This window comes from Rhynchophorus ferrugineus, unplaced genomic scaffold (genome assembly GCF_030347505.1).
Source record: "Rhynchophorus ferrugineus isolate W39M unplaced genomic scaffold, kcgeb_rfMv2 rfM6, whole genome shotgun sequence".
NCBI lineage: Eukaryota > Metazoa > Arthropoda > Insecta > Coleoptera > Curculionidae > Rhynchophorus > Rhynchophorus ferrugineus.
This window is the reverse complement of record NW_027472585.1, coordinates 46769329-46796455: the sequence shown is the minus strand read 5'-3', so window position 1 is coordinate 46796455 and position 27127 is coordinate 46769329. Positions and strand designations below refer to the sequence as shown.

Genomic DNA, 27127 nt, shown 5'->3' with positions numbered 1-27127 from the left:
TTTCTTTTAGTCAATTTGTTCTGTATTAGAAAAATATTTTTGGTTGAAAATATCTTACGGATATTCTTAATGTTTATGATAGTTTTTAATCTTTTGCATCAGTATTTTCATTCATTATTTTCATGAAAAAATCACAAAGCCTTTTATCGTATTTTAAGCCAACCTGTTCGTATTTCACTTTTCTCGTCCTCTCTTATTTGTTAACCTGAGCAATGCTGGCAACTAAAATTTACATTTACATATATTCTTCACAGACCAGTTTTATTCAGAATTATTTCAAGTGCTTTAGTTCTTCCAATGTTCCAAGTGTATAACATTTATTTCATCTAATGCAAGAGGCTCATAATAAATTGTCGGCGTATATATAACAATTGGTTAGCGCAGTAGTGAAGGCAACAGGGCTACTGTTGCTATAGCCGCGGGTTCGAATTTTAATAGAGCACGGATGTACTTTATGTTTGTGATTGTAAATATATTTATAGGCAACAGTGTAAAATCCGACAATGAATAACTATTCTAATCATTCCAGTAATCAGGTTGGGTAAGACCAAATGTCTTCTGGGATGGTCTCTAAGTTAGTTACTAGCTAGTTGGTAGGCTTAATACCGAGGACCGTGGTTGGGAACCCACGTTAAACAGTACATTCAGTCTAGATAAACCCTCGTTGGTAGAAAATGAGACTAAAATATAGCCGGCTTGGTGGCGCAGCGGTAAAGGCGGCAGTACGGTCCTCTTGCTGTTGCGTTAGTCGCGGGTTCAAATCCTGTTCAAATTTGTGATTTGCATCAGGCAAGAGTCCAAAATCCGACAAGAAGATCATTCTTACGTTACGCCATTAACCAGGCTGTGTAAGACCGGATGTCTTCTGGGATGATCTTCCAAACTAGCCAGTCGTTAGGTTTAATGCCGAATACCATGGTTCGGAACCCACGTTAAGCTGTAGGTCCAGTCACCAAAAAAAAAATCCAAGAGGTTGACGTGACTAAAATATACACCATATATGACCATATACATACATACATGTAAAATATGTAAAAAAGTATGAATTCAACTGAATCAGTAAATAAAACATCATACAAAAACAGTTCAATTCAGCGTGGAAATCAAAATTTTTTTAAGGTCTATAAATGAAAGAATACTATAATGATTTATTCATCAATAAGAAGAAAATAAATGTATCCCATGGAGTATTATTTTTATGACAGCTTTCGGTCAAAGTATTTTTAACAACGGCTATAGAATATAAAAGTGAATCGATTTCCCGAAAAATTTGTTTTTCTATGGAAGTGGTGGCAGTCGCAAAGTTTAATAAAAAAAATTTTCTGTTCTACATGGTATTTCGTTTTGAAATTTAGGAAAATAGGGACAAACAGTTTTACATATATTTTGCAATATAAATTACAATATTCTTTTAAATACCACAATAAAAGTATATTTAACACGAACAAAATATTTTTTGTACTGTATTTCTTTTAAAATCCATTTAATTTATTTCTAACAGATAATTTTGAATGTATAGTTGCCTAAAAATGAATTAGATGTAGTCGATATTAATTATCAATTTTTTTTCTCTTCCTTTATCTCAATCATTGTCCTTGTTCAATATTTCTAAATTCGTTTAATTTTCAGGGGCTTTGGAAAACAAGGATATCAGTGTCAAGGTAAGTTTATCTAATTAATTCGTACATTTTATAATATTCCGGCTTTTTCTCAAATAGATAGAACAAATATTATTAGAAAAACAACACCAAAGTATTGTTGTAAATTAAACATTTTGTAAAACTGATCTGAATGAATCTATAGTTTTCGCAGTTAAACCCCCCTTTATTTCTTCCAGGCCGTCAATAAATTTATTTAATAATAAATCTGCCTTGGGAGAATTGTCGTTGACCCTACAAAATGGCATTATTTTGAATTATTTAACGAATTTCAAGAGCCTCTCTGCTTTGAAATTGTTGTTTTAAATATTCATTTACTTTAGACGAATAGACGTTACATTCATTCCATCGATTTTTTGTGACTGTTCTTTTAGCAAAACAAGGTTTTCTTGAACTGTTAATAACAATGCATCTGTCAGTTTGCAGTTTCGTCGTTCACAAAAGGTGCCACGAATATGTCACATTCAAATGTCCTGGAGCAGACAAAGGTGCTGATTCTGATGTAAGTTTATTATTTATTGCATAATTTATAACCTATTATATTTTATTATATAAGATCTAAATATATTATCTAATTTATGGTATATCCAATTTTAGGGGAGGGGTCTGATATATGTCATATATGGTGGATTCTATTCGTTTTTTTAATAAATGTTTTAATAAAAATTAAAATGATAAACATCACTCAAAATACAGGGAGGGCATTTCATGCCCGGGCAAAATTAATATTCTGTCAAGTCGAATATCCTACAAAGTGGATTATTCAGCTCATCTCATCATCTTGAGAAGATTAGTTGGTTGAGTTTTCTAATGTTTATTTTGATAAAACTAATTAAAATTATACAATCAGTCCAACTGTAATATTTGATAATATGATATTTGTCAGTTCGTTAATTATTTGTATTTAACGAAAAAATCTACGAAAATTATCTACTACTAACACATAATGTTGTTCAGTAAATTTTGTGTCGGATAAAAGATGGGGTAGTTTATTTTTTCGATTAATTATATTTTAAAAGGATTTAGATTCATTTTTCATCACTATAGTTGGGAAATAAGTCTACCATATTCATTGAGAAGTAAACACTCTCGCCGAAGCATCGGCTATGATTATTAATATATTTAAAGCAAAGATTATTTAAAATCATTAATATCTTTCTTATTTTTTATTTATACTTTCAGGATACAAGAACGAAACATAACTTTAAAATCCATACATATTCATCTCCTACATTTTGTGACCATTGCGGTTCTTTACTTTATGGCGTCATCCATCAGGGAATGAAATGTACAGGTGAGTGAAGTGATTTATTTTGTTAGAATAGAAACAGTCGAATGAAGAATTTACATTGACAGTTGCGTGTTAACCGTAACCTATATTCAATAAGGTTAATTTAATGATAAGAATCTAAACAGATAGGCTCAAATAGCCCAACAGCTAAATATAGATCACCCAGGCACATTTCGAATATTGTCAATGAATTTTATGCGATATATGCGTGATTTATTTTGATTAAGTATTTTATTTTAAGTATTCACAATTAAGAATTGTATAAAGAATATAACATACACAGTGAATTTTTGTTTGAATTTTCCGGTCTTGATAGATTTCAACACTATTCATCATTAAAGCTATTTTAAAAAATACACTGTTGACTTTTATGTATAAATATTCTGTTGCTGAGAGAATAAATATCTCTCCATCAATGTTTGCCATCATCTTGTTGAAATAGTACTTCATTTTTAGAGATCATTTACGAATTGACCCAATTTTTTATGTCTTCATTTAATGTGAAAAAATACTCACCATACCCTAAAATTAGAGATATGTTAGAAACACATCGTGCTCCTTAAGATTTCGACAGTTCAATGAAAGCGTTTTTGACGTCAAATAAAAAAATCGTATCACTCGCCTGTCGATAAGCTTTAATGCTGTGGACCGTGGTTCGGAGCCCACGTTAAACTGTAGTCCAGATAAACCCATAGTTGGTAAAAGGGGACTTTAAAATATATATAAAAAAATTGTAGTGGACAACAGAAAAATTTATGAAGATGCCGAATTGAAAGTTCAAACTGTATTTTCTTGCAAATATTTGAACATATTTTAAATTTTCTAATTCAATATCATAGTAATTTATTTTAAACGCTTTTTAGTCAATATATAATATTTTTTAATTATTACTTTATGTATTCGAATCTCATATTGTCGACGGTTTATCAGCTTCTGTCAGAATAGATATGGAGTAGCGTTAGATTTTTAAGCGAATTATTTGAATATTTATCTGTTCAGCCCATATGGCCTATATAATATGATCTTTGAAATATAGCTTCCAAAAAAGTATCAAACCGTGATGTTTTTTTATTTGTTTTTTCTTGTTATTAGCGTCTATTCGAAACAAAATAGCCCGTAACTTAACTCGGCTTAAAAAGACTCTAAAAAATACTAATGTAGCAGATATTGTTACAAGTAAATATTTTACATTATATAAAACAAACGAGAGTTAATTAAAATTCCATTTACAGAGTTAGTAATCCATACAATATAAATGTAGTTGCAGTTATAAACGTTTGCCATCAAACGCCTTTTATATAAAAAATTCTACAGATATTTTCACTTTATAAAACCCGAACTACATTGTTTATTATTATAGAAATTAATTGTACTGTTATAAACGTTCTCCAAAGTCATATAATTTTTATCCAGTCAACATCTGGACATAGTTATTTCAATAAACTACTTAATTTTTAATTAATTAATGCCCATATATTTTTTCAAAATTTAATTCCCGGCCGTTTTAAAGCTAGAAATTTAGATTTATAGCCCAGTAATCAATTTTTCCCAATAATTTTGATTTAATTTTTTTTCGTCTCTATCTTAATAAAAGCAGACACTATTATTCACCTTGATAATGCACTTGAAAAGTTTGGCTGTATGCCAACATGATAAGCTTTACCACAGCAAATTAAAAAAGAGCTTTGAAGGACTGAATCCCGAATTTGTTACCTCGCTTTTAAACCTATTAATTATTTAATTGATTTAAATTAGCTTATACTATACTCGGGCTTTAGAACGGTTCCATATAAAAATAGAGAAATAGGCTTTGGAATTGTGTTAGATTTTTAAGAGCTATTAAAATTAATTCCAGCTGATGTACATCAACCCTTCAATTGTCTATTTCTAACTCCTGCTCATATGTTTTATCAGGATTTGGCGCTATGCCAAATCATTTCAGTTGCAGCTGCAGCTGCAACTTGCAACAGTAGCGTCCGATACCATTCACGTTGAAAAATAATTCATCACAAATGACACTACTATATTGTGTATTTTTCAGTTACAATATATAGTTAATTAAAATTAGTTACGATATTTAATTATTATAAAATACACATACGTCAGACAGTTACTACTTTTTAAAATCTATTATAATGATCTGTCAATTATTTTACCGTATTTAATCGTATAAATTTATTTATTTAAATAAATTTATACGATTTCGACTATGCGAAATAAGATACGATTTATTAGAAATTTTTCCAAAAATATAAAGTTGCTCATCTCATAAAAATAATCCCTTTTTAATGTTTCGCGGCAAAAAAATTCAATTGGTCCTATTATAGCATATTTCTTAGCATATATTTTATCATTTTTTATTACAGAAAACAATTTTCAATAACATTCAATTCTGTTTTATTACGAATTACCATATAACCATAAATAGATCTCTATCTTATTATGTGTCGTCTATTTTACTCTTGAACAGTAGTACATTTATATTGTTTTTTTTTTGTACTTTTCGACATTAACTATATACATTTTTCTTGTAGAACTCAATGCCTGACTCAATGAGTAATGTCTGCTTTGTTAAGTTTTTATTTAATCGTTGCAATATCTTCTAAAACACTTCATATACAATTTCTGCACATAAAATATAACAAAAAGAAACATATGTTTTGTACATCATATATTTATGATGACTCATTCACATTATATATATAATACAACGAACAGGAGCTATTTTCATACATTTGATTAAATTTACATTATTTATATTATCTTGCGGTTTTACTTCAACTGCTACATGTAGATAAGAATAACGATTACTTGAAAGCGTTTTTATTTCAAATTATTATTAAAATAAATGAAATATTCGCAATATCTCCTCTTAATTTATATATACTTATTTATCAATAGTATTAAATATTATTATTATGATTAATATTTATTCGGTGCCCAAAGTAGTTTTTACTTCTCAACTAACACTTTGGTTTTGTGGAGATATTGTTAATCTTCTATTATGCATACGATAAATCTGTGAAGAAGTTCATATCTCATTCGAGAAATATAATCTAATAAAATGACTATCTAAGATATATTCTGTCGCCATGCATAAATGTTTTCAGTTACTTTATCTTATGACAGCTTTCAAGATTAATATTGGTGGAGTAACGAATATCAATCAATAAATGAATCCCATCATATATTTCAAGCTTGCCATGTTTTTGAACATAAAACTTCAATTATAAAATCAATCGATATTTCATATTATAAAAGCCGCGGACTCTCACCACCCACATACATCCATTTTATTTTTTCGCACACAAAAGAAATTACCGAACATATTACGGCTGAAAAATATTACCTCATTCCAAGAAGCAATACTTTTTCAAGCCTTTCTACGTAGATGTTTTGTTTGAAATCGTACATTATTGCTTTTAATTATTCTTTATAAAAATTATCATTGTAACTGTAATTAGTTTAGCTAAAATTGGGGGAAAATAATAGTTAATAGGAGGCTTTAAAACCGCAATCTTTAATAAAACTTGCATAAAGCCATGCAATAGATTTGATTATAGCGATTTGAAATACTATAGATATAAGAGAACTAACTATTAAGGTAACTAGATGTTTGACTTTCGTAAAGGAAAAAATCGATCATAATTTCATCAAAAATTCTCTGTTGATTAAGTACTTAAGAATGTTACTTAAGTGAACCCTAAATTTAAATGTGTATTTCAATTATTTCACTTATAAACGAAAGATGTCAACGATACAGTAATCAAATTCCAATATAATTCAAAACGAAACTTCTCGCACAAACCAAATTTAGTAATATTTGATGGTTATTTTTTCACTTGGATGTACCAAGGCCTGATCATCTTATTATTATCAATTATGGAGGTCGAGAATATGTAAATGAGCAGGTGACTTCAAATTCGTTACATACCTTTTTTGCTTTGCATAAAATATATTATATTTAATTCAGCAAGTTGAACTTTCGGGAAAAATCATACATTATTCAACATTAATTCGTTCGAACGAGCGAAGTTGAATAATAATGAAACTTTTACCATAACAATAAGTCAACATTTTTTGAATAGAGTAATTGAATCTAATTTAACATTGTTTGCATTTTTATCAACAATTACTTATATTTTTACCTAAAACTCAGTACTCGTAGTTCATCATTATATTTTCTTTTTATAAATAAATTTAATAAAATGATAATGATCTGATAATTACCGAAATACTTAAAAATAAGTTATATATATATATATATATATATATATATATATATATATATATATATATATATATATATATAAATAAATAAGAAACGTAAGAATGTATATAATTGCTTGCTTGCATTACAAATTATGTCTTGAATACTTCAAGATACATTAAACGAGTCTGTAAAAACTTAAAAGTAAGCAACTTCAAAATGTTCTTTTATCTTAAAATTGCATTTTAAGCGGTCTTATTATAAGTAGTAATCTGAAGTATACATTATATCAAAGGCACTTTTAAGTTAAATAGTCCTCGTTCAGTTGGTGGAGCCCACCTATTATAAATGAAAAATTGAAACTATAAGAACATTTTTGAAGGATTATTTAAATAAATTAGCAATAGTATAGTAACAATTTTAATTCCGCTTAAATTTAACTAACAAAATATATGCTAAAGCTGAAATATTATAAGAAAGTTATATTGAAAGAAATTTTAAATTGTTAATAAAACAAAGTAAATTGTTAGGAATTTAGAAGAATATAGGAGGCTATAGGAGGAATATAGGAATATATATATATATATATATATATATATATATATAACAATAAAACATCAAACAACAAGATAATGTTCTTAAAGTGAAGTAAAACTTATTTTAAAATGTATACATTTTTTATTTTGTTTGTTTTGTTGCCAAAAATGGTTTTATGTGTCGTAAGTTTTTTTAATTAGTTTAAACCTATATATGTTATGAAATATTAAAGTGCGATCTTAAAAACTATTAATTAAAAATTAAAATTAAATTAAACTAATTAGAAAATCTAATAACGCGTCGCTAAAATATTTCACTAGGATATAATTATTCGCCGATAAGTTGCATTAACGCTAAATTGAGGATGTTTTCAGAATGGCTGAAAGGTTTCCATAAAATAATTTAAAACCATAAAAGATTACTAAACTTGGTTTAGACTGCTATCACTAGATAATTCTTACAAGCACTACGAAAACTGTTTAAAAAAGTTAAAGAATTCAAATATAGAATTAAAATGATTTTAGAAACTGAGAACATGTACCCAGAAAATAATAAAGTTGGGTGAGTACATCCACAGCAGGATACTCAGATTGATATTATATGTTATTAGAATAAGTAAGAACCCGTAGATACCATGAATCATATGCAAAAACAGTAGACAAAAAATATAATATGCTTGATGGCGCAGTGGTAAAGGCGACAGGACGGTCCACCTACTGTTGTGATAGTCGTGGGTTCGAATCCTGCTGGGGCATGGTCGTAAATTTAAGTTTGTGATTGTCCTAGGCAAACGTGTAAACTCCGACAAAGAAAATGATCGCAGTCACACCAGTAACCAGGCTGGATAAGACCGTATGTCTTCTGAGATAATTTTTAAGTTAGTCACTCGCCAGTCGGTAGTCTTAATGCTGAGGACGTGGTTCGGAGCCCACGTTAAACTGTAGATCCAGTCCAGATAAACCCCCAGTCGGTAAAAGGAGACTTTAAAATATATATTAAAAAATATATAATAGCCAAATCTTAAAAAAATAATAAGGTATAGCTAAAATATTCCATTACATAATTATTCGTCGGTAAAGTAATACCTATGAAAATAAACGTGAAATTTCCATATGAATTTAGTAAATTTATTGAAATTCTAATACACATTAATAAGCAAACATTCGTATATTTCTTGTTGAATTGTTTAATTTGATCAACCTTACTGTCCTATATGCGATACCTTCCCCTTTCCAAATTGTTTTTTTTAATTGTTTTTTAGGCTTATTTTTTGATGTGTTATGTGTTAATGTTATTTTAACATTGGCGACACTATTAGGCTGAACATTGACGGAATAGTGAGTGAAAAGGATATAGAATAATAGAAAGATTAAATCAATAGAAGACTCCATTTACTCCTAGATCGTACTAATCGCCAATCAAGGAATTTGGTTGACTAGTTTAAATTTTTAGTAATACAGGTGGTTGAGGTATTTATTTGGTTCTTAGAATTTAACATGCACACGCGACACGTAGCATCGTCACAGCACGTGACTTATTCCTGCCGTCACGTTTTGTTGACAAAAAAATAAAAAAAGAAATATAATTTCTGTAAGAAATTTATTTAAATCAAATTCCATAAAATATCTTCTGTAATGGCAAAAGCAAAACTTCTTCAAAAAAGTCTTCTGAGAACAGGAAATAGTCGCTGGGGGCCAGATCTGGAGAATACGGTGGATGAGGAAGCAATTCGAAGCCAAATTCATGGATTTTTGCCATCATTTTCACTGACTTGTGACACGGTGCATTGTCTTGGTCAAGTAGCAGTTTCTTTTTCTTCAAATGCGGCCGGTTTTCGGCGATTTCGTCCTTCAAACGGTCCAATAATACTATGTAATAATCGCTGTTGGTGGCCCTTCCTTTTTCAAAGTAGTCAAAGAAAATTATTCCATGCGTATCCCAAAATACAGACGCCATAAAATTGCCACCCTACTGTTGCGTTTTCCCAGGCTTTGGCGCGGGTTTATCGTATGCAGTCCAATTGGATGACTGTCGATTGGACTTCGGAGAGAGAAATGATGGAGCCATGTTTCATCCATTGTCACATATCGACGCAAACATTCGACTTTATTACGCTTGATCATCTTCAAACACTGCTGCGAATCATCAACTCGTCATTGTTTTTGTTCAAATGTGGACTCGCGCGGCACCCAGTTTGCGCAGAGCTTTCTCATACCCAAATATTCGTGAATGATATGATGTACACGTTCAGTTGATATCTTTAGAGTGTCTGATATTTCATTCAGTTTCAATTTACGGTCATTCAAAATCATTTTGTGGATTTTTTAAATGTTTCCGTCGGTAACAACCTCTTTTGGGCGTCCACTGCGTTCACCATCTTCGGTACTCATTTCTCCACGACTAAACTTAGCATACCAATCCTGGATGATTGATTTTCCTGGGGCAGTGTCCGGAAACTCGGCATCAAGCCATGTTTTTGCTTCAATTGTATTTTTTCCCTTCAAAAAGTAATATTTTATCAATACGCGAAATTCTTTTTTATCCATTTTTTTCACAATAACAAAAGTTGCTTCACTCAAAATGCTATAATTCAGAAACTAATGATCCGACAGCTGTCAGATATATACACACATCTTTTGACGGTTAGGGCTAACTAAAAAACATATGGATTCTAGTAGCGCCATCTATGTGTCAGGCCGGGAACTCAGTCTTTAAAGATATGCATCAGTCTAGTTTCAATTACTAAATGGAAAACAGATAACCGACCGTATATTTAATTTGATTTCTTACCATGATGAGAACTTTTCAAACAATTATTAAGTTTGATTACTGGATCTGTATTACGAGATTTCACACTTAATGGATTTATAACAAAATTAGAATCGAATGCTTCGGATTATCTTCAACGAGAAAGCTCCAGTTCACAATAAAATATCCACTTTAGAAACGCACTTGAAACACAGACCAATTATAAAAGATCGCTTGATAAGCATGTTTAATACAAAATAATTGACTGAAGCTGTTTTAGGTTTTTGCTGACGATCTATAATTGCTGCACTTCTGCATTATAGTTGTTTGTAAATGTTAGCTGTGTTCTTTTTAAAAATTACCCAATAATAATTTTCTAACTAGATACTTTATGCTATATATATAGTTTAATATTTATACCAGAATCTTCCTAGTAACTAGTAGTTTATTTTAAATGTATCACCACAAGGTATATAACTACCAGACTAAATATAAATATTTTTCAAATAATGTAATAGTTTTTAAGTAGTTCGCATAGTTATTTTTATATTAATCCAATAAGTTTAATGTCGAAAATGCTGAAAATTCGGACAGACCAGTTTTAGCATGTATAAATAGTAAATAAGATCTTTATAATGGTGATTAAATGTCATTCATGTCACACAAATGACAAAACTGTGAAATTGTATTTTGTAGATTTTTAATATGCACTTTTAGGGTCGATGGTTAATTTTTGAAGAAAACTAATATTATATTAATTATAGTATTATATAACATTACACTTTAAATACGGTTTATTTATTTAATAAACTTAAGGGTTGCATAAATACTTAATAGAAGATGTTTAGAAAGTAAAAATATCAACAAAGCCAGATTAACCGATAATATGACTTTTTAGGAACTGAAACAGAATGAAACCATTATAAGAATCTGAAGTTAGTACCTTAGAGTCGATACGTGAAAGAAAAATAGACGAAAATAAATTAAAAAACAGAGAAAAATACTCCAATACCTAAATGATGTAATGTTGCAACGTTCAGCGGTATACTAGGTATAAGTTTTCTTCAGTAACTAATTGCTTTGTTTTTTATTTTTTAAAATTGTTATTGTTTTTCATAATATTACACTATTAGGTTCACATTATTATTAAGTTACCATAATGCATTCCTATTGTATTATTTCAAACTTATTAACAGTTGAACATTTATATATACTAATTTGTATTTGTAAAATTTAATTTACAATTTGTTTATATATCTGGAAAATGTTTTGGTATTGGTAATAAAGTTTCATTAAAATTCTCATAAAACAGACTATAAATCCGTTATATACAAATTTTGTGATTTTCCACTATTTACGTATAATAATACATATGTACGTAAATACCATATGTACTAATAAATATATTGACACAATAATTAAAATATAGTGTACATACAATTAAATATTGTTATAATTGATATCAACAGCTTGTTTAAAACACGTGCAAAATGGAACACTTGCAGATCTAATAGTTTCCCTGATAATTTACGTTAATATTCTATATTGTTTATATTATTTTATATGAATAATATCATTATAAGCTTTAAGACAAAGACAATAAATGTATTAAACCACTTTCAAGAAAGTTCTAATCTATATTTAACTATTAATACCATTAATCAGATTCTTGGAAAACTAAATAAATTATAAAATATTCTAGAAAAAGTACAATGTTTCCGCATATTACTGACGATTGAGAAACCTTAAAAATTCAACACTTTATGGGTGCAATTTATATAAGAAGGTTACATCTATTTTTACAAATGGAAAAACTGAATTGAAAATTATTTATATTATAAATTAACTAGATATATTAATATTTTTTGATAATAATTGCTGCTGGATATAAAAATTCTACTAATTTTTTCGAAATTAATTAAAAAATGCCGCAAACGTAAAATTAAAATCAACAGACAGAGAGAAGTATGAGATGACTTTTAAATGTTGATCTTTCATATTAAATACAAAAAGCGAAATCTTGGAAAGATAAAATAAAAAAATAATATTGTTTTAAGAAAAGGATGTTTATAATGAAACGTTGGTTGGTTGCTAAATGTATTATATGTAAATAAAAAATGGAATCCGAATGCTAATTTTCCTTTAATTAACTTTAACAGTTTAATCTTAAGGAGTGACATTTTTCCAAACTGCAAAATTTCGCTGGTTTTCTTATAATCTGAAAATGAATTTACTTAAATCAAATATTGTTATAAACACTGTTACAATATTTTCGGATAGAACTAAAGTACCATCACACAGTTTTTACCAGCTCTTTTTAAAAGCTGTTTAATTCAAATTTAGGGAGTTCTATGATTACATACCTTATAATCCGCCAATAAATTTCCTATTGCGCCAATTTTGATGTTTATAAATAAATCTTCATGTAACGGTATCACTACGATAAGTATTTTATAAATAACGTATAAAATTAAGCAGCTTTATATAAAATATGTATATATATACAAAATATACACATTTCGCCGACTATTAATTCAGTGAATCTAGAAGAAAAACATTCTTACATAATTTGTAATTGGCTGAGAATCGGTTTTTAATCCCACTTTCATGTTATCAAGTATTAGCGATTATGCTTCAGTTTGTAATTCATTCAGCGCTATTTTTGAATTACGTATGCTACATATTTTAAAAATGAATAGCAATCAAAATCAACCTAATAATTTAAAAAATACCAACTTGTGCAATGGCAGTTTAAAAAGTATTATTTGGACAGCCAATGAATTTTTTAAAATAAAACAACTAACAACATACCCCACAACTCCATTGAAGTAAACTCTATAGTAGTATAATATTAGTAAATTAAAATTAGAAATTCATTGATAACGCTTGATTCCGTTAAAATAAAGTGTTAATTACAACGTTCATTAAATAGAATAGGTAATTTGTCACTACAGAAATGGTCGTACTTTACATTTCAAATTCTCCATCGAGAAAAAACTTTTATTAGAGGTTTTTTTAATTAAAATTTTGTCGTTCCTTTTTTTTGAATGGCCCGAAGTAATTAAAACGGAGAATGAATATTAAAGCTCGACATCAGCAAAAAAATAATGATATGACAGGGAAACTGTTCGTTGAGTGAATTATTTCTATCAACAATTTCTATATTTTAGAAGAGGTAGATTCGTGGATTCCATTTCAATAATTAACAATTTCCTAGGATAATTTAGCCCTTGTCATTACATTGTTCATGTCATAAGTTAAGTTCTTTTTCAATTTTCAATTCTGCGTCTTCATACACTGTCAGTATTCCATAAAGTTCTTTTTTCTTATCGTGCCATTTAATAAATAAAGTTTGAACAATTCTTGTTGGAAGTTGGAATTCTACGGGATATTATATTCGCAAAATAGGCGCGAAGAAAAAATATTGAACTATATGGCGTTTCCTTCCAAAACCCTAATCAATGCTTCTGTTGTGAGATAATTTTGTTCATGCCTTCAAGGAATGTTGGATACTTATCATACTATATTAAATCTATATGCTTAGTTAAAAAATTACTTGACACAAAACATACGATGCTAAATTTCAGTGGTTTTCCTTTGATGAAGTTCATAAAAGGAAACACCAAAGTACAACAACATTCAACAATAGAAATTAAAAATTATTTTACATTTATCTGATTATTTTATATTCTATTTAATTAAAACCATGCTTTGTATCTTACAGCATGTGACATGAACGTTCATAAAAGATGCGAAGAAAGTGTACCAAACTTGTGTGGGTGTGATCATACCGAACGAAGAGGAAGAATACAGCTAAAAATAACTTGTTCTGGCAATAAGTTGACAATTGTAGGTATGTATATAGTATATTAGAACAAATTGTTCAAATAATAGTCCTCTTCTTATTGATAATAAAACAGAACAAAGTGTTTTCAATTTTCCTTGATTTCATCGAGTTTTACATATCCTTCAATTAGTTTTGAAATTATGTTGTACAATAGATTTTTACTTCAAATGAGCTAAATCTTTATCTACGTATATATTACACTGATTTTAGTTTCTATTGTGTTGCTCCTTCAACTTGTTTCGTCGTTCTTTGTCATTTAATACCTATAGAAATGAAATTTATTTATGATTGTTAGATTTACACCAGATTTATTTCTTTTGTGGGTCATTTTCATTTTTGGTAATTATACTAATAAATCTACCCGTTTTTATATGTATATTTCTATATATATGTCTTATATAAATTTGTATCTATTTTTTATTCAGGACATGTTAAACATGTCATTATTTTATAGAATACATTTTTTAATGTAATTTGGTTCATATTATTGTCTAGGTCTCCATTGTAGATAATGATACAATCAGATATCTTAATTTGTAATTATTGTTGAAATAACTAAAGTCACCACTCCACTTTCCATGTTATAGTTATCATTTATTTTATTTGGTTTTATTAATTGCATTTCTCCATGGTGGTTAGCTTTAAGCTAGTCTCGAACTCCACGTTCGATCAATTCTTAATTTATTAGTATACTAATATATACTTTCTAGTATGCCAAGCGAGAAATTTAATCCCAATGGATCCAAACGGTCTCAGCGACCCCTACGTCAAACTAAAGCTAATTCCGGGAGATTCGGATAACGTCAAAAAGAAAACGAAAACCATCAGGTCTTGCTTAAATCCAACTTGGAATGAGACATTAGTTTTGTAAGTAAATGGTTGAGTACTAAGTTATTATAAAAAATTTCGGAAAGAAGAATGGAAAAATGAATTTATAGTTTTCAATATAATTTTACGAATAATAATAATTCAGCATTTCATCCATAAATTGAATATTTATGTAGTGTTAAATATAAGTTTAAGTAGTCTTATTATTTACCAAAACGTGATGAAGTTAATTTAAATGTACGCTCATGTTTAAACTAGCTAGGCAAACTTGACTTAAATATTGATACTTGTGTATAGCGTTATTATCACATATTGTCACATATTAGCTTTATAACTTCAAACTAATACCTCATTATAACTTTTGATTAAGGGATTTTGTATTATTAAAGTATTTTAAACAGTCAGCATCACTAAATTATCATTAATATAAGTTATTGGAAATTTAAAATATTTAATCAATAATATATTCTCAAAAGTGTAAACTTTGAGAATATGGGAAAGTGACTTTTTGAAAATTCTAGTCTAGAATATAGCCCTAATCGCCTCAGTTTAACTACTTTATGATGTTGAAACTTCTCTCGATCGGAGTAGTGATGTACTTTTGTTTAATGTTGCGACGTAAAATATGATTTTCTCTTCGGAAGTTTAAAGTTGATAAACTCGTTTAAATTCGAATTCCAACTCAAAAGGAATATTATACAAAAGTAAGGAAAGTAGTAGCTGAACATGATGAACAACACTGTAAATAAAATTATATATGAATGGAGCTTCCAAAAGTCTCAAATCTTATTTTACATCCTTTAGTATAGAATATTATTTATTAGTTAATCTAAAATTGTATTTTTTCGTAATATTTGTATACATCGTAATATAATAGCTTGGAAATATTCCAAAATTCTGCCTACAATTCTGGATTTAGTGTCACTCATAAACTTTTATACTTCTTGTGGGAGTAAAGTTGTGAGATCAGCATACTGCATCAGCTGGCGCGATTTTAAACTGCTTCAATCGTTGTCATAAAGTAACATTTAATTAATTCTCATTTCGAATTCAGATTCTGCAATGTATGTTTTTGCAGGAAGGTTTACGAGAAAATTCTAATAAAAAATCATAATTTGAATTCAAAATCTAAATTCCCTTCGTAAAATTTTATATTACTTTTTTTGCCGAAGAAATATTTCTCTTGCATTTTCTGCGCCTTTTCTACAATTTTCAACTATATTTAAATCCTTTCTTTTTGATAATGCCATTGAACTTACTTGAGAGAGTAGAAGTTTTATTTTTTGCAGACTATCGATATATTAAAACTAACGTTTAGGAAAAATCTGTCAGCCGCAATACCATTACTACCATTTTTCTTTGCATCTGTGAATTATAGATAATAGACTAAAAGTCGTAAAAGCCATATTTATGTAGCTCTTTAGCATGCCGTTGCCACTACAGCGTATTTATAGCAAACATAAATTTGATCTAAAGTAACAGAAAAATCATGCCGAGAAAAATTTCAGTTTTAACAGCATATTAAAGCCAAATATCTCGTATGACGAAACATGTTTCTCCATAATTGATGCTATTTTCCATTTTTATATGAAATAAAATACCAAGCAGCATTTATGGCTAAATTTTTTCTATAATTTTCAAAGATAACAGGATTTATATTGAATATTGATTGAATTAATCATAATTATTATTATATTTTAAATATTGCTATTAATTTTGGGATATTTTTGTAAATTTAAGATATTAATGTTATACCTACAAATAAAAAATATTAATATATTCTTTAAATGATTGTCTAACGCAAGCCCGCGTTTTTAAGATGATAAGAAACAATACATCTTTATACTAAATAATTAGTAACCATTAGTCTTAAAGATTTATTTGACCAAGTTTACTGAAAATTAACACTAATCTCAATTACAAACCCAGTTTATATATTATTTTCCTTACCAGTGACCTAAAGTCCGAAGATAAGGACCGCAGACTTCTGATCGAGATATGGGATTGGGATCGTACATCCCGGAACGATTTTATGGGCTCGTTGTCATTTGGCATATCGGAGATTCTAAAAGCACCAGCTGACGGATGGTTCAAGTTGCTTACTCAAGAGGAAGGTGAATTTTACAACGTACCTGTACCGGAGGAAGGGGCTGATTTAGCCCAAATCAAAACTCAAATGAGGGTAGGGTAACAATTTAATGATTTGATGTAGATGCCTTATAAATTTTAGGTTATTTATATTAGTGATAAACCACAACCTCATATATATTAATTGCAATAACTATAATCATTTTAAGGCATATCTCTTTTAGACAGAATAAAATTTTATAACTGACCTAGATATTAATAAATTTGCATTCATTAAATAAACTAAAATAGTTTCTTTTTAAAACTCAACCTATTTTCTACTATTGTTTAAGTGATTATATAAATTAATATCAAACCTGTTCAAAAAAATTAATGAAACTCTGTAAAACACAATGAGTCTGAGAAAAGTCTGTGATATTTTTTCTCAATAGATAGTGCATTTCGTCAGTAATGGAATATATAACATGTACGATAACCAAAAAAATCAAAGATCCCGCACAAGACATGATGAGCCTCATAAAGCGCGGTAGCTAGTCCGACTATGACAGTTCCATTTGTAGCCCAGGGACTGTCTGTCACCCGCAAAATATCCAATCTTTAACCTAAAGCAATATTAGCCATTCCATTCGGTTTTAGCCGATCATCCTAGCCTATGAAAAAAAGGAACGGTAAGCGGTCACAAACGTTCGCGGAGTAAGAATTTACGCCGAAAAGGTGCTTCTGTATGTAATGAGATTAGAATAGAGTCTATTAGGGATATTGCGCCAAGCTATCGAAATAAATTTGTCTGAATCGGATAATGTTTTCTATCACGACATATGTCCGACCACCCAATTCTTTGATGCTTCCACCCTATAGTCCAAATTATCTGATTATCATTTGTTCTAAAACGGCGAAACATTATCGTCAATAATAAAGCATATTTGGTTTAAATAAATTCTTTAATAAATAAGATAAGCTCACATTCAAACATTTTTCTACTCTAACTACTGTAAACCATACATATTTGTATTAGATTTATATGCATTCCCAGCATTTTATGGTATATAAAGGAAATATTTCTAAACTTTGTTTCAATTTTTTGATATATTTGAGTACAGTACAGTTTTGATATATTTATAATGAATTTTGAATTGGAATCAAACTACTAAAATTAATAATATGTCATATGTCCATCACTAATATCTCTAAAGACTAGTAAGTTTCTTAAGGATTGTTCTTACTCTGATTCCAAAATTACAACAAACGCAACAGCAGATTGATTGAACGATGACATTCCCAATTGTTTGAGATTTTTTTTTTGTTATTTTGAGTTTTCTTTGTGTTTCCTAACTACAAATCTTCAGTCATTATCATTCCCTCTTGTAGATGCTGTGAAATTCATGATCATCTTTGAAAATTTCTTAAATAGCATGTCTAATAGCTGCCTTAATAACTATGTTGTATCAAAATTTTAAACATATCGGTGGGAAAAAAACCGAAACTGAAAATTTTAAACAAAAAGCTTTTGATTCAATGATTTACTTTTTTTAATGTAATTAATGTTGCTATTTGATTAAGTAAAACAAATAATGGTCTTTTCTTAATTATTTTTTTAGTATAAACCCTTAAATGTAGTTTTCATAAATCAATTTCCGCTGAATAATTATATTCCTCAAGTAGCTTATTACCTAATGCCGTCTCCGATTGAAAGCAAATACCTTTACACCACGTCTCATATAAGATTTTGTTGATATATTTGATGTTATAGAAAACGTCAATAACAAAGAAGCCTTCAATCACTCAAGATAAAGATGTTCCTCATAATATGGGGAAGAAAGATATCATCAGAGCAACTGATTTCAATTTCTTGATGGTTCTTGGAAAGGGATCATTCGGAAAGGTATATTATATTTTTTTTCGTAACATTTCTTTTTATCAGTTATGATGTTGATTCAGTTTATACCTACTAAATTTTACTATTATTACTGAAAAACTACCTACAAGGTGTACATTAAATTATAACAATTTCTTAAGATATTATATAAATATATTTTAGGTTATGTTAGCAGAAAGAAAGGGAACGGACGAACTCTATGCCATCAAAATCTTAAAAAAGGATATTATAATCCAAGATGATGATGTGGAATGTACAATGGTAGAGAAAAGAGTTCTGGCGTTGTCTAGCAAACCACCATTCTTAGTTCAGTTACATTCATGCTTCCAAACTATGGTAAAATAATTAATGTTGCGCTGCTTAAATTCTAGATAATAATAATATACATATTGAAGGATCGATTATACTTCGTTATGGAATATGTTAATGGGGGTGACTTAATGTTCCAAATCCAACAATGTGGAAAGTTCAAAGAACCAGTTGCAGTGTAAGTAACTGCTATATTAAATATTTCTAATTCACAAATAATTATAATCGTTTCATGTGTCATTTTAAAATTTGGTACATACATTTTAATTAAACTAGATAAAAGATTTTTGTGTGTAGACTGTAGCAACTGTTATTTTATTCTTGAAATTTGACAGTAGCATTTTTAATATTGAATACTAGCATAAAAAATATCGCGCGTGACAAAAAAGAAAAATATGCGTACGTGTATTACGTCGTGCCATCGATACGTCATTGATACTGTTTGTCATTTTCAACTGTTTGTTTTCAAGTAGGGACAGTTGTTTTAGTTATAAGCTTTAATTTAGACTAAGACGAATAGATCGTCAGAATTGATCGACAAATTGCTCTATCTAGTGGTCGTTTCCTTCTCTTCAAAAATTAAAACTTGTCATTGTCAAAATCCATTTTAAGAAAAACTACAGTTATAAATGATACATTTTATATATAGGCCAGTATTTTTTTATACTCAACTTTATATTTAATTTCAGATTTTATTCAGCAGAAATAGCTATAGGTTTGTTTTTCCTGCATAGCAGGGGAATAGTGTATCGCGATCTGAAATTGGATAATGTCCTCTTGGACCAAGATGGACATATTAAAATAGCCGATTTTGGTATGTGCAAAGAGGGAATAACAGGGGATAAGACTACAAAAACATTTTGTGGAACGCCAGACTATATTGCTCCAGAAGTAAAGTGTTTAATAATGCTTTATGAATATAGTGAACTGTTCTATGTTTTAACAGATAATTTTATATCAACCGTATGGGAAATCCGTTGATTGGTGGGCTTATGGCGTTTTGCTCTATGAGATGTTGGTTGGTCAGCCGCCTTTCGATGGAGAAGATGAAGAAGAGTTATTTGCCTCCATTACAGACCATAATGTTAGTTACCCCAAAGGATTATCAAAAGAGGCAAAAGATGTCTGTAAGGGTGTAAGTAATTTTGCTGAATTACGTTGTGGCATTATCCATAAACAGTTGTTTGATATTTCAGTTTCTCACAAAGAATCCTAGTAAAAGATTAGGTTGCGGAAACAGGGGCGAAGAGGATGTCCGAGGTCACGCGTTTTTCAGACGCATAGATTGGGAAAAAATTGAAAATCGTGAGGTTCAACCCCCATTCAAACCAAAAATAGTAAGATATTTTTATGATTAACTGCAACTATATTTAGTCCACTAAAAATCATAATTGAAGAATTGAAGAATCGTTGTAAATTTTGGAGTAGGGTTTATGTCATCTGTCAGTTTCTTCCAATTCCCCGGAAATGATGCGTACTCGGCTTAAAACTCGAATAGAACAAAATATGTAGTAGCGTAACAAAATCGCTAATACTTGTTGAGAGTTATTAAATGAAGAAATTCAATGCAGTATCTTCGAAATCCAGTCACATTTAGTCATAGAAATTTTAGACATAGAAAAAAAATTAGTGCAATACAATACATAACCGGCATAATTTTTATGGACTCATTTAATTCAAGTATTTTCTATATACCTTATATAAATGTATTATTAGTATAATTATAATTCAAATATAATTGTTATTATACTAAAAAATACTAAAGTAAATTCATTATCTAACCACTATTAATAATTTGAATAAAGCTGGGTGTTATATCATTATTATTTCATTAAATATGAATACTTTACAAAATAATTTCCTTCGAATAAAGGGATATAAATAATGTATTTTTTAATTTTGGTTCGAGGTTCGGATTATTCGATTTTAAAAATTCCCTTGTATTACGCCTAACCCTTTAATTTTATACAATCTTGTTTACGGTCGGCTCGTTTTGCGCAGGAACTTAATCTCTGCAGATAACAAGGGATTACTGCGTAACTGAATAATTTATTTTAGTGGTCGCTAAAGCTGCCTTCTTTAATTTTTTCTTGTTTAGAAACACCGGAAAGATGTCAGCAACTTCGATAAGCAATTCACATCAGAGAAGACAGACCTCACTCCCACCGATAAACTTTTCATGATGAACCTGGATCAGACCGAATTCATGGGTTTCTCGTTCTTGAATCCAGAGTTTGTTCAACACGTTTAAATAAACAGTTTATGTTTATCTTCAGGTGCGTATTTTTTCTCATATTTTATATGAAATGAAATTCTATTTAAGCAGCTCCCGCTCCTAAGCGGCAAAAAGACAGGCCCATAAACATCTATCATAGAAATTAAGATTTATTTATGTTCGGTTTTTCCTAACAGATGGTTTTAAAGTCGCATATCTCGAGTAATACTTATTACCATACCATAGCTTGTGAAAAAAGTCACAGTCCATAGAATATTTCATATATAAAGGTAGCGTCATTGTAGAAAACTGTGTGGTGTTTATTTTGACTGTGTTTCTATTTGATAAGCTCTACTAAAATGAAACAAAATTGTTCTATTTTTGAAACGAATAATTACAGGCTATGAAAAGTGGATTACGTAGAACAGTGAATCATGTGAAAAACGTCTTAAACACTTACAAATGCATTGACTTACGATTGCATTGACGCCAATGAAGGTGATGATAATTGCAATGTTAGGTCACATACATATTTACTGACTCCGTATAAATTGACAGAGATTGGTTTGGAAGTTTTGATGCATTAACTTTGCCTCTTCCGAATTTGTTGCGGTATCCACAAAACTTAACTAGCTTAAAACTTAACACCAATCTTAAATAGCGTGAAGCTGACTTCAAAAAAGGCTTGCGCAAATCATTCGGTTCAGTTTTTCACTTAGAAATCTCTAAAGTTCTACAGTGAGGAAATTATAGATTAGAATACTAATAATCAATTAGTGTTTGAAATTTGTATGAATTCCTCCTTCAAATTTGAAAAAATCGATATTACTTTGTCCAACCACCATTTGGCTTTTTTGTTTTAATTTGCCATTTGTTTCCAACGGGAAATGTTTATTATTTCGCTTTGAATATTTTTCCAGGGAGAGTGGGCTTTAGTTTCCTCTTTTATCTCTTTAAGCATGTCATCTGTGATTTGAATAAATTCAATTTCAATTATTCCAATAGTTTTAAAACACCTTTGTTATCTTATAAGTAAATGGTTAGAATGCATAAATAGATGAGCGAATATATCAATGAGGTAAATAAATAACTCCAAGACGGGGATAATAACAATTTTAAAGGATCGACAATCGAAGTGCTGACAAAACTTACAGCTAAGATTGGATCCATTACTTCAGTAGACAACAAACAATACAAAAACAATTTATCAAAAACATTAATTTTTCGTGAACCTAATATACATTCTATTTACTTCTTTTTTTCAGGATAATAATGAACGCATTTCGTCATTCTTGCCGAGAAGGTCTTTCAACATTGTTTACGACAAAAACAGACAACACCGTTCTGCAGAAAACATATCTATTTTATATGAAGACATTTTTCAGATGATAAGAAGATTTTTTAAACAATATTTTAGTTCTATTAAACATCCACAAACTAATACATTCCAGTGGCAAGATGCAAACCAAAAACATGCCATTCTTATAATGGAGATTTCACAATACAAAAATGTTATTTATTGAATCTAGTCATTACAATCTCACTGTTTCAAATTATTTATTTGTTTTTAACCATCACATTTTATTTTTATACCATTTACATGATTATGTTACTACATTGCATTCAAAATTAATTCTTAAAAACCACGATAGTATTTATCTTTTGTTCCTATTTATAATATGTAACAACTTTTTCTACAGAAAGTTATTAAACTATAGGAAATGATAACAATTTAAAATATATTATAATTAAATTAAACTTCAATTTAATAACTTGTACTTAACATAAATCCCATTGAATATTTGCGATTTTCTGGATTTAGTATGAATTATCAGATTATCTTAGAAATAAATTTTCACTTTAAATATGAAAATGGATATTAATTACTAGTTTAAAGCCATTAATTAATTTTATATGTAGTTCATTAATAATAATATATATTCAAATATAAGTATATAAGTTATTGATAATAACTAGTAGATATACTATATTCAATATAGAATAAATGAATAATATGAGCCATATATATTAAAATATCATATATTTCTTGAATGAAAACATATTTGTATTACTTTCCTTGTTATTAAGTTTACGTGGGAATATACCTCAGTAGATTTTTTTGAAAAATAAAACTACAGTACAGTTTTTTGAATAGTATTAATAAGAGTATATCGGTATATATAAATCATAGATTTAGTGGCATTCAATACATTTATTCAATAATAGTTTAAAGAAGTAAACACTTTTGGCTAAACTCTACGACTTTGAGCTCGGTTGGTAGTATTTGGTCAAAAAACACGTAGTTATTCGTGGAAGTAAAAAATTATGTAGTATAGTGATAATTATTTTGTTCTAATCTCAAGTTTTAAGTGGTAGTTAATATGATATCCATTTTCATTAGTGACAACCTAACTTAATTTTAATGTATCGTATTAAAGTTAATATCGTTCGTTGTATGTATATTCTATGCTTACCTCTATGTAGTATACTCTATCTTTGTCTGTGATAATAAAACTCGACTAACCATGTTTCTTGTTCGCTTGTTGATTTTTGTGACAAAAAATGTCAAAAAAATAATTTCGATAACCTCGTTTCGTTAAAATAGAGCGATAAAGTCAAATGTCAATTGGTAATTATACACAAGTAGAGGAAACATCTAACAATTAAGAAACAACATTTTCTGTATATGTATGAAATTAAGAACCCATTAGGCAGAAACTAATATAGTTTTAATTTAAAACAGTTTTGTGAAATCTCGAAGATTTGAAGATATATTAAGGTTTTTATAATAATAATAGTAATAAACATTCCACTTCATTGATTAGTACACCAGGTTGCGTGTAAATTATAAATCGAAAAACATAATTAGTTAAAATGTTTTCTTTTATCGTTAATATTAATTGAAATTCAATGGGTATTTAAAACATAATATTAACGTATATTTTCAATAATTTGAGATCAAATTATAGAAATATACTTTATAAAATGCTAATAAGACATCCAGCAGGCATTTGACATCTTTCCCGAACTGATACTAACACAAAACATTTTTACTCAATATAAATTTTGAAAAAAAATTATATAAACTTAAATATTATTTAGCATTTCATTCCTCGCTCTTTAATCACATGTATTTAATTTAATCGGTATTCTAGTCAGAGAAAATAGAGCCAAACTATTTTCATTGACCTTATCAGTAAAAATATCAAAAACACATAATAAACTTACTTACATTAGCATTTTTGAATGTTTCTTATAACTTTTATACATAAACGGTTCTTCCAGCCATTTTTTTATTGAATGGCAATGAATTAGAAAATTTCTCTATTACATTAACAATATTATTAACAAGCTATCAGTTGTATTCAAATATAATAAATATTTATTATAGGATAAGATTATAAAATATAATATTTTTTAAAATTCTTAAATTGAAATAGGTATTTGTTCAATGAATTTCAATAAAGAACTTTGAAAAATATTCTTCAGAATTTAGATGTTATTACGTATAAGATACAAATATATTTAACTTTTTTCCCACGTGAGTGATTTTTGGGCAGATCTTAGCCTGCTCAAATATTATTTGTTAATGTTGCTTTTATCTTAAAATTTTAAAATAACAGTAATCTTAAATAAACATCTAAAACGTGTAGATATTTTAATACTTCCTAGGGTGTAGGATCTAAATTTAAATAATTGTAGAGCTTTGAACTCTCTCTTTATGGTGATGTAATTTACTAAATAATAACCAATACAAATAATGATTCAGAAAATTGCAATGCCATACAAGAATTTTAAAAGTGCCAATATAACATTTTTACATTCTATGTTAATTGGAATCAAAAACTCGAATAAAAGAGTGTTGTACACTAATTAATCTATATATAACTAAAGCTTGTACAATCAAGTGTCCTGTGTATTCAGGATACATTTTTAAGGTTTGGCAACATTAATGTTAAGTCGTTCCTCGGAATACTCTATAGCTTTTTTGTACAGATCTGCTTGAATGTTGTAGGCTTGAAGTTGGATTTCATAATTTTCAGCCATCAAAAATGTCATATTTATTTAAAGATATACCAATTGTAATAATTAATTTAACAAAGAATATAATATCTATAACAATCAAAATTATATCAAATAAACAATATAAAGCATAAGCCTAAAGATATTCATGATATTCATTCAATAAATATATTGAAAGATGACATGCAACTAAAAGTTTACAACAATATTACTAATATAAGGAGAAAAATCCAAAAAATACACAATTAGTGCTTGACATCTTTTTATCAGAAAGTTTTTTGAATAATATAATATTGTAATCTTACAATTAATAATATTAAATGATACTAGTTGAAATTAATTTAAACATAACATTTCTGTTTAAAAATTGTACCAATTCGTTTCACGTAGATTCTAACTTTTTATTAAATTGTTTTAAAATGACTTTTAATTTTAATTGTGACTCAGAAATGTATTTTAGTATATAATTTATTTAGTATTCGTACATGTTGTTATTATCTAATTCTAATATTATTGTGTTTTTAAATTAAAGATATATAAATCTGCAAGAATGTTTTTAATACCATTTGCCTTCACCACTTTCTTATTATATAGGATGGGTCATAATAAAGTTCACTTTTAAAAACTATAGAACAAAATACCTTTATATATAATCAAGATAGTCCTTTAGACCACCTAAGAGGTATAAAGGAGACTTGTACATTTTCGAACGTACGATGGCAAAATGTCATTATTTATTAACAAGTGTTTTGTAATAACAATAGGGCAGTAATAGCCTACCCTATATTATAGCCATAATTCATTATTCTAGTGTCTATTAGTAGTAATATTTATGTTACTGGACCTAATAATCCGCACTTTTAAATCCACTTATCTGCTGTTATAAATATTTTATTTATCTCTATCACACGTTATATATTGATTACTCGAAATTAATTTTTGGCATTCATTATGTTTCTTGTTTTTTGTAAGCTTTCTTCGTCATGCAAAGTTTAAGTAAATTACGAATCACCTTCATTGCAAATCTCAACGGCACCCAGTTAGAGTAGTTTCGATTATATTATTTATATTCTTCCTGGGTGTTGGCTACCAATTGATGATGGTATCACCAAAACTAAAGGTATGAATTTTCTGTTATATCTGCTTTTCTTAACCTTAAGGCTGCTTAAGTAGGCGTGGATTCGTAGAATAAAAGAAACATTCAATTCAATTTTTTGTTCAGCAGTGTTATTTGAAATAATAAACGTTTTTTACTAGACTCATTTATTCATATAAAAAAACGGAATTGTAAATATAATTGACTCGTAACAAATATTTCATTTCAACATTTCCATGTTCCAAACTTCAATTCTCTCCTCTTAAACCTAGAAATACTTAATACCTTATGTTACTGACTTAAAATATACTTAATAACGAATTTCAATTAAATTGTAACCCTGATTCTTGCCGAATAGTACCCAGTACTAACATTTCACGACAATGAGTTGGATAAAAAGT

The 27127-nt window shown here is 28.5% G+C and overlaps 1 protein-coding gene across 1 annotated transcript in view; it reads left to right on the top strand.

Annotated features, from left to right (window-relative positions):
• The window catches only part of LOC143198363 (protein kinase C, brain isozyme), a 37319-nt gene extending 11141 nt beyond the window's left edge, over window positions 1-26178 (top strand). Inside the window, exons 2-15 of the mRNA XM_076407529.1 lie at window positions 1630-1661; window positions 2078-2160; window positions 2841-2952; window positions 14169-14297; window positions 15002-15158; window positions 17073-17301; window positions 18958-19089; window positions 19246-19419; window positions 19479-19570; window positions 20082-20283; window positions 20339-20527; window positions 20589-20729; window positions 21491-21668; window positions 22873-26178. Of these exons, the coding sequence (XP_076263644.1) occupies window positions 1630-1661; window positions 2078-2160; window positions 2841-2952; window positions 14169-14297; window positions 15002-15158; window positions 17073-17301; window positions 18958-19089; window positions 19246-19419; window positions 19479-19570; window positions 20082-20283; window positions 20339-20527; window positions 20589-20729; window positions 21491-21643 (1825 nt within the window). The 3' untranslated portion in view covers window positions 21644-21668; window positions 22873-26178. The remainder of the gene's footprint in view (window positions 1-1629; window positions 1662-2077; window positions 2161-2840; window positions 2953-14168; window positions 14298-15001; window positions 15159-17072; window positions 17302-18957; window positions 19090-19245; window positions 19420-19478; window positions 19571-20081; window positions 20284-20338; window positions 20528-20588; window positions 20730-21490; window positions 21669-22872) is intronic.
• Window positions 26179-27127: the final 949 nt, after the last annotated feature.